The sequence below is a fragment of the Podarcis cretensis genome (assembly GCF_951804945.1).
Source record: "Podarcis cretensis genome assembly, chromosome: 9".
Lineage (NCBI taxonomy): Eukaryota > Metazoa > Chordata > Lepidosauria > Squamata > Lacertidae > Podarcis > Podarcis cretensis.
In genome coordinates, this window is record NC_137178.1 from 78,411,936 (window position 1) to 78,420,747 (window position 8,812).

Sequence of the window (8,812 nt, forward strand, 5' to 3'; positions counted from 1 at the left end):
ATTGGCCAGACATGAATGGTCAGCTGAGTTTCACACAGATGTACTGACTGAGGAATCCTAGGTGTGTTTACACAGAAGTAAGTCCCATTATATTCAACAGGTCTGACTCCCTAGTAGGTGTTGTTAGGGTTGCAGCTTTAGTAGGTAAGACAGGTGGGATTTAATTTCAAAAGGGGTTTAATTTTCCTTCTGCAATTCTGGACATGTTAATACAATATTTAACCATTTCTAGGTACATAAACAAGGAAAAGCTTAAAGGGGATTATAGTGCTGTTACTAACTTACTGACAGGTATTTAACATGGGCTTCTGATTGGCCTAAAGCTACTCCCACACCCATTGTGTTCCCCCCACCCCCCCAAAAAAGCTAGCTGTTGGGTATAAATGCACCCAAACTTTGTCACTGTGCACCAGCAGTTCTAGAGAGGAACGCAAGTTTGGTAAGATTTTGTACTCATTAATTTTTTTATAGGGAAGTATGGATGTAGCGGGGAGTTGCAGGTGCTAATTAGATGTGTTTCATTCTCTCTCTCTCTCTCTCTTTCAGCTCCAGCATTCAACGATCCATTCCAAACATCTGACATGGATTTCAAAAATTCTTATGCAGCTCTAGTTAAGGCCGTTCCTTCTTTTGACTTTAGTGGGGGGTTCCAGCCTTGTGAGCTTCTGCTTACAGGAGATAAAGCTTTCCCTGTCCTTGTGAGTGCAAATGGGCAAGTGCTAATTGCTGCATCCCAGTACGGGAAGGGGCGCATGGTAGTTGTGTCCCATGAAGATGCCCTGAAAACTCCCCAGTTCTTGCCATTCATTAGAAATGTTTTGCAGTGGCTCAAGCCCCCCGGGGCATCGCAGGTGGGTGTCCATGCAAGCTTGGACTCCCTCTCTCAAATGCTCCTCCGTGATGGTGTGAAAGTGCAGGCAGGGGCAGCGCTGGGGTCTTCCCTGGGAGTCTACTGCACAGATGCCTATGAGGAGGTGCACACGGATGACCTTGTGCAGTTTGTGAAGAGTGGTGGGGGCCTGCTCATCGCAGGGCAGGCCTGGCACTGGGCAAGTCAACATGGCATGAAGAACGTGCTGCTTGGGTTTCCTGGCAACCGGGTGGCGAGTGTGGCTGGTGTGTACTTCACTGGCAACGTGGGAGGCAATGGGATCTTCCCTGTGTCCGCACAAATGCCGAGGATTCCACTTATCACCCAGTGAGTAAACCTCTCATCTGCATTTTTCATTTTAAAAAACCCTGCAAGCCAATTCCCAACATTCCATCCATGTGTGTGTGTGTGCGCACTCAGGAGAAGCACTCAGATGCTGCGCAGGGTCCTCCACAAAATGTGGGCCTCCTCCCATCTCAGTTGTTGCTGTTGCAGAGCCTTCATGTTCTCTTCTGGGATGTAACGGAGAAGCCAAGGGATCTGACAGTGCTTGGATTTCAAACCTGTGTGAGAAAAGATTGCCAGGGATGTAAAACTCTCTCTCACAAACCCCACCTTTGAGGTTCCCAGAAAAGTTCCCAGAGGTTTTTCCCCCTCCCAAAACCTACCTTGGGAGACATGCGAATAAAAGACAAGTTACATATAAATTAGCCAGGCCAGCTCACCTGCCAGCCCATGTAAGGTACTGGTGGTCAGGATGAGCCCTAGGCCCAAAAGAATGATTTTGATAATCACTGAAGCCAAGTTTCCTCTTGCATCTTGCTGGCCATACAGCAAAAAGAGCAAATCATGCCAGTGGGGTGTACGCATCTCTCATTGGAAAAGGTCTGGCTCTTCTGGAACTGCCACTGTAGAAGTCTAAGGAATTTGCTAGGGAAAATGTAAAGCAATGAATTCCAGCAGTAAATTACATATAAATCCTAGTGACAAAACTGCAATTTGTTGTATTTGAAAGTATATACTGTACATGAAATTGTAAGAATCTCTTGAGATCCTTCAGAAAGGACAATAAGATGCTGTTTTGCCATATAGTGTTACTCCTCATGATAAGAATTGATATTGCTTTTCTTCCAGGCATGGATTAGATATCCAAAGTGATTTAATAGCTCTACTTAGTGGAGTGAAAGAATTCAAGATTCAGGATGGTGTTCCATCTGAGCTGCTAATCCATGGAACCTTGGCATTTCCAGTTGCCATAGATGATGCCAACCAGTCGTTTCTTGCAGCTGCTCGTTATGGGAGGGGACGGGTTATCGTAAGTGCTCATGAAAACCTGTTTAGCACACCATCCATGAAACCTTTTGTCCTCAATGCAATCCGGTGGCTTAGTTCTGGGAAGGGAGGAAAGGTGGGTGTTGGAGATTATCTCCAGGACCTTTACTCCATGCTAGATCAAGCGAAGATCACATGTGAGCTAACAGACCTTAAAGATGGCCTCAGTGTGTATTGCTGCACAGCCTACTATGACACAGAGGTGGAAAAAATCCAAGAGTTTGTCTCTGAAGGAGGTGGTCTCCTGATTGGCGGACAAGCCTGGTCAAGTGCTGCTGAAAATACTGGTTCCAGTATTATTACTGAGTTTCCAGGAAACAAAATACTGGAGAAATTTGGAATTGGGATCCTTGGAAATGACATCAGCTCATCTGATGAAACCTTCCCAGCTAGACCAGCCAGAGAAGTTGCTTTGGCCTATCACTTCCGGAAAGCCTTCTTCCAATTCCAGCAACACATTGAGAAGCGCCAAGCTCTGAAGTCACCATATTCCTCATGGCTTAAGAAGCTAGGGCAAGATTTGGTTACACTGATAAAGATCCCAGCTGCTGAATCCCCTACTATATTCTCTGTGCATGAAGATCTGATGGAGCTGATGAAGTCCAGGGGAATTCCTGAGATCAGTGCAAGCAAACCCATCAAATCCAGTTCAGAGGAGGCATTTTTTATCAAGCTGTCTTCAGAGCTCTACAACGTTTCCCCAGAATTCCAGAAGCTAGCGCCCAGCCTGAATCAACAGCTAGGAGCAACTTACCCTATTTCCCCTCCTCAAACTATCAGAATAAATGGAAAGAATAATGGTAAGAAGTATTTTCGATTTTTCACTCAGCTCATTGCTTGATCTGCTGGCTTTAGCTACCTGAATACAGTATCTGACATCCTGAGAATTTGCCATAAGCTGGGAAGGGCCTTGTTGAAATATTGTCTCAGCCATAAAGTCATAGTGACCCTGAGCAAGGCAAAACTCAGTTAATTCCTCACCTGCAATATGTGTGAATAATTACTAATTACTGCTGAGCTGAAAGGTTAACACAACAAACTTTTGGATTGAAATAGGGGGTGCAAGGTGAACAGTGTTCTGAAAACTATTTCTCATTTGGCTCCTGATTGTGGGACTTCAGGGAATGACTTAACTGGAGCTTCATGCTGCCGTCTAATAGAGATGTTTTGTTTGTATACTCAGGACCTCTCTTAACAACAAACCACAGGCTATTTAGAATATGTAAATATGCAGATATGTTCTCTGGGAAAGATGGTAACTAACTGAATTCTAATAAAGTCCAGCTTCCTGAAGCTTTGTTCTGGGGATAAGCGCCACCAAACCCAGAGAGAATTACTTCTGAACAATGTTGGGGCCGTGCAGGAGCAGCACAGATGCCGTTTTGGAGAAATGGTGGAATCAGAGCCAAAGAAATTGACATCCTCCTGTTGCTTACAAGACATTCCAAGGATTATATAGTAAAATCTCTAGTTAACCTATACAAAGTTTGAAGTCTTGGACTCAGTGGGAAAGTATTTTTGAAAAGGAAAGCTAACTAAACTGTTTTATTTGTACCAAACAACTTTTGACTGATTTATACTCTGTGTTTCAACTGCTTTGACCTCTTTGCAGGAAATGAAGCATGGAGAAGCACGGGCCTCTATGTCCCCCCAATGAAAACAGCCAGCTTGCTATTTCCCTACAATGCCATCGGTGCTAAATTACAGGTGCTAACCAACTTGCAATAACTTCAGCTGAATTGCAAACAACAGACTCTGTACTGTTTTTACTATATGGTTCAGATCTACTTTGGGGGCTGGAATTTCTTGTGAAATTATTGTGTCAGAAGACACAATAGGTACCTCTAGCATGCTATACCTTGCATTCTTCCACTTTCTGTTTGTTGAAGACAATCATTGAGAGCATAGGAGCCAACTCCTAGGGGCTGAGAGGTCTTTGCCCCCCCCCAAAGAAAAATATTTAAGGGTGCCAGGCTTCCCCCAAGTTGATAGGCATTGCCATACAAATAGTGTGCATGCACCACATCATGTGATCGATTATGTGGGGCGGGGCCTTCCCTGCTTCCCCCCCCCCCCATATTGGTGGCACTCCTGATTGAGAGGACTGACCCTGATCTGTAAGACCTGGGAATAAGGCTTACCTGGGAATAAATCCCAATTAAACTTGCTGCTGAGTAGACAATCAATGTACTGCATGGAAATGGATTCTTTCTATCCCTGGATCTTTCTAACTTAGCATCAACACATCAGTTTCAAGATGGGAGTCATGCCAAAGGGACACAGCAGACCAAACAGTGTTGAATGGCCCATTGTCTTTTGTGGCAAAGTCTGATTTGAAGCATCATCCTTCCTTTCTCTAGGTGCAGATTGGTTGTCATTCGGATGACTTAAGTGATGCTGAGGAGCTGAAACGTGCTCCTGTAGTGACCAGGAGGTTTGAAGTTAAGGCTCAGAGCGTGGAAGTCTCCAGCCTGTGGGGTGGCCTCTTATACATCATTGTGCCAGAGAAGTCATCGGTGGGCCTGATCTCTGTTACCATCAAAGGAGCGGTCCAGGCACCGTATTACAAACATGGTAAGTACACACCCACGGGTTGTGCAGAAGTCTCAGTGGCACTTCTTTCTGAGTAGACTTGCATAGGGATGCCCTGGAAATGTCCTTTGAACTATAGGAAATGGATCTGAATTCAAATGTAAGGGAATTGGCAAGCTGGTCGGAGCCCCACTGCATTCTGGGAGCTCCGCAGAGCACAGCAGGTGCGCACAGTCCGATGCTGCCAGTTTCTTGCCTGGTGCTGCTCATAGAAAAACAAATCTTGCAGATACTGCCCCCTCTAGACTTTCCTACCTCTTTGGCCATTCTTCTTAGAGGGAGAGAGATAAAGTAAGTATGGTACAATTTTTAAAAAGTACTTTTGAATATGTTCAGAATGCCATAGCCTCACTATTGCACCATTTCAGCCTGTCCCCCACTCCACCCCACACATTAATCCTTAACAAACAGTGTGTGGGGCAGGCCTGGAGTGTGGGTTGGTCCTTCTGTTCCACCACCAAGCCACGTTCTCATGCACCGCACCTGATCACGTGTGATTGTTTTCACCTTTGTTGTAATATCTGAGCAAACTTTGTGCAACTCCTGTAACCATAACGGATCTCCAAAGGACCAGCTGCCATGTCTAAATTCTGTTGGTGTTTCCAAGAACTGCTCCTCTCTTTGCAGCCACTTATGAACACTTTGCAGCTCCTCCTATCATTGCAATGAACCTGACATCTATTGCTGCCTTCAGCCTGAAGTGCCACCTGGCCTGTACTTTGAAAGGATGGTGGAATCAGCTGAGGCACTCCAGGACTTGTGAATCCCCTTCTTTCCACAAATGGATGCAAATTCTGTTAATGAGTGTTATCTGTAGTTTCTTTTTTAGAGACTGGTTATTTTTTTCTTTTAAATGAACTTGCCTAATTACTTGGTGTTATCTGCATAATGGAAAAGTACGCAATGTGTTTTTTCAAAATAAACATCTCCCTTTAAAATATTTCACTAGGTGAAACCAGCACATCTGCCTGGCAGAACACTATCCGCCACTTTCCTGCTCCCTGGGCTGAGCTAGAAACCACAAACGTTATTTTGACAGTGCCAGCGGACAATGTGCGGACTATGGACAATCCTGGGGTTCTTCTCACCATCTGGGACAACATGATGAAGGCAATGGCTAAGTTAGCATCCGTCCCTGCTGTTTTCCCCAGGCCAGAGAGAATTGTGGCAGATGTTCAAATATCAGTTGGCAAGTACAATATTTAAAAATTCATACATATGTGGCTGAAAGTGGCATTTTGCACAATGCAGCAGTTTTTAGACAAGTGCAACTCATCCTAGAAAAGCAGTCCAGAGGGCACTGATGTGCTGGAAACTTAAGCTAGCTAGTTATTTAGCCATTTCATTCTCCTGACTTACCCCTGAAGATTTCTGGGAGTTGTAGTCTGAAGGGCCAGGCATGCATAAGAGGAATTTGGCATTCTACCAGATTCCCTTGGATCTGTGCCACCCGTTTCACATCCTAGGGCTTGGCAGTGAGCAATCTACATGTATCGCCCTGTGATAGTTATAGCCCTGTACAGTTATAGCTTCCCTTAGGTCAAGGGTAAGGGTCTTTTTTGGATCTACAAGTCAGATCCTTAGTAAGATTGGCCAGTTTTGATGGGTGAGTGGAGCCACCTGTCAAATCACCAGCTGTCACAAAGATGTCCACTCTTTTGATGCTTTGAAGTCCCAAAGTTGGAGGGGAAAATGGAGAGGAGGGAGATACTCCTAAGCAGGAGTATCAGTCCAGTCACCTTCCCAATGACAAAGGATTTGCATTGAAACTGCTGCCAAAACCAGGGGCATACTCCTCCATTTCAGCAAGAGGGAGGAAAACCTTGAATAATTGAAACCATCAACTGACATCATACTCTCCATCACAGTGACATCAGCTGATTGACAGATGGGTTGTTTTCTTAATGGTCTTGTGGGCCAAACTGGCTGGCCGAGATTGTCCCACAGGCCAGGCAACTCCACACCACTACCCTAGGTCCTCCTTGCCCAAAGGTCTTTCATGTCAGACCACATGAACCTTTGCCCTAAGGAAGCCTGCTTGCTATACGAAAGCTGGTTTCCCACAAGCATCTAGTTGGCCACTGTGAGAACAAGCTGCTGGACTAGGTCTCTTCTGGTTTTCTTTAGTTGTCAAAGTGTTCCGTTATAATGGGGCATCGCCTGAGGCCATATGATACAACCACATTACTAAAACTAAGCAAGTTTGGATTGGGTCAAGTGCTTTGGTAGGAAGGAGGTTAGGAACCATGATGGAAGATAGAAGAGAATTCAGTCTTCTGTCCTACTCTCAAAAGGCAATGCACACAGGCGAATGCACAAATCCTAAACCTGGCTGGCTTGGTGCCTTAGCCAATGCCTGCTCTGCTCCAACAACATTTAAGCACATCAATCTGAGTAGTTTCCTCATGTTTCCCAACAAACAACATCACCTAACCAGAAAGCCATTTGTGTTGCCATGGTTTCCAAAGGATGGCCCTCAACTGCATGCTTAGACTATGTTTTATCTACAGCTGGTTCCTTGGCATTCAGCTCCTAAGGGTCTATTTTGTGTGTCTTTCTCCTCACTCACCGCTCCTTAGGTTGGATGCATGCTGGCTACCCAATCATGCTTCACTTGGTGTCAGTGCAAGAGATGATAGATGTGCAGTCCATACATGCCAATGGCCTATGGGGCCCCATTCATGAGCTAGGGCACAACCAGCAGCAGGCCGGATGGGATTTTCCACCTCACACCACTGAAGCCACCTGCAATCTATGGTCTGTCTATGTAAATGAGACTGTCCTGAACACCCCAAGAGAAAGGGCCCATGAGGAACTTCTGCCGGAGCTCAGAAAGAAAAGGATTGAAAATTACATTAAAAATGGCCAGCTAAAGGACTTTGAGCTGTTTACTGCACTGGAACCATATTTGCAGGTAAAATGCAATAAAAGTATATTAACATTCCATGCCTGGTTTCTGTGGGAATCGAAGGCTGTGGCTATGGGAGAAGCAAGAACCTCTTGGGCTGTTAATGCCATGAGGCTCAGGTGGTATATATGTGTAAATGAACCCTATATCATAAAAACAGCACAGTCTCCATTGTCCCTCATTCTGAGGAAACATGAACCTTGGGTAAGTGCCTGGAACCCCTGGAATCTTGCACCACTCAGAGATTGGGGTGGCATGCAACAAAATATTAGACAAAAAGGGCATTCTGAGCATAACTTATGGGAACCTCTTCCTTGCTTTGTACACAGAAGCCATGATGAAGTACTTAAGAAAGGGACTGAATACACTTTTTTTCTGATTTTCAGCTGCAGGAGGCATTTGGATGGGAGCCCTACATGCACATTTTTGCTGAGTACCAAAAAATGACCCAAATCCCAGAAGACAACGAGTCCAAGATGAATCTGTGGGCAGAAAAGTTCTCCCAGCAAGTGAAGAGAGATCTAGCCCCCTTCTTTCAAGCCTGGAAGTGGCCTATTAAGAAAGAGCTTTCTCAGAAGCTGGCCAGAACCTTCCCCACATGGGCAGAGAATCCAATGAAGCAGTATGTGTCTCCATAAGGAATCAGAAGAGCTTGGATCTGAATGAATGAATCTGAATGACACAGTTAAATGGGATGAATCTGAATGACACAATTAAATTGAATCAACTTCAAGAAGAATTCCGCTTAAAATTGCTTGCTGCTGATTTGGGTTTGATGATTTGCCTAATGCTTTTTTATGATTAGTGCCTCTTTCCTGTTACGAGTCCTATAGTATAGCTATGATACATAATAAACGTGGAAATGATTATGAAGTCACCTGGCTGTTTCCATCTCCTTTTATGGGTGTTCTTTATACAGCACTGTTTTCTGCATTGTGTCTACATAAACTCATAATCTGGCAGCTAGCTAACATATCAGGGAACAATCTGGTCCATATTTTCATGCATGAATCTTAAAGCAGCTCTTGCTTTCTGGAGCAAACACCTTACAATTCCACCTCCTGTCTTGGCTTGGCTTATCCAAGACAAAATATTAACATAAATAGCAC

The 8,812-nt window shown here is 44.7% G+C and overlaps 1 protein-coding gene across 1 annotated transcript; it reads left to right on the plus strand.

Moving 5' to 3' along the window:
• Positions 1-403: 403 nt before the first annotated feature.
• LOC307224132 (TRPM8 channel-associated factor 2-like) lies at positions 404-8,580 on the plus strand. The gene is made up of 8 exons (XM_079990639.1): positions 404-439; positions 547-1,198; positions 2,006-3,003; positions 3,816-3,910; positions 4,564-4,777; positions 5,745-5,984; positions 7,375-7,709; positions 8,090-8,580. The coding sequence occupies exons 2-8, from the start codon at positions 582-584 to the stop codon at positions 8,339-8,341; spliced, it is 2,751 nt and encodes a 916-aa protein (XP_079846765.1). The 5' UTR covers positions 404-439; positions 547-581; the 3' UTR covers positions 8,342-8,580.
• Positions 8,581-8,812: the final 232 nt, after the last annotated feature.

What these genes read in the sequence shown, in the direction of transcription:
- LOC307224132 (XM_079990639.1), top strand. Translation starts at nt 582, where the DNA reads ATGGATTTCAAAAATTCTTATGCAGCTCTAGTTAAGGCCGTTCCTTCT. An exon ending in AGGATTCCACTTATCACCCA is followed by an intron (nt 1,199 to 2,005) that starts GTGAGTAAACCT and finishes CTTTTCTTCCAG; the next exon opens with GCATGGATTAGATATCCAAA. An exon ending in AGATGTTCAAATATCAGTTG is followed by an intron (nt 5,985 to 7,374) that starts GCAAGTACAATA and finishes ACCGCTCCTTAG; the next exon opens with GTTGGATGCATGCTGGCTAC.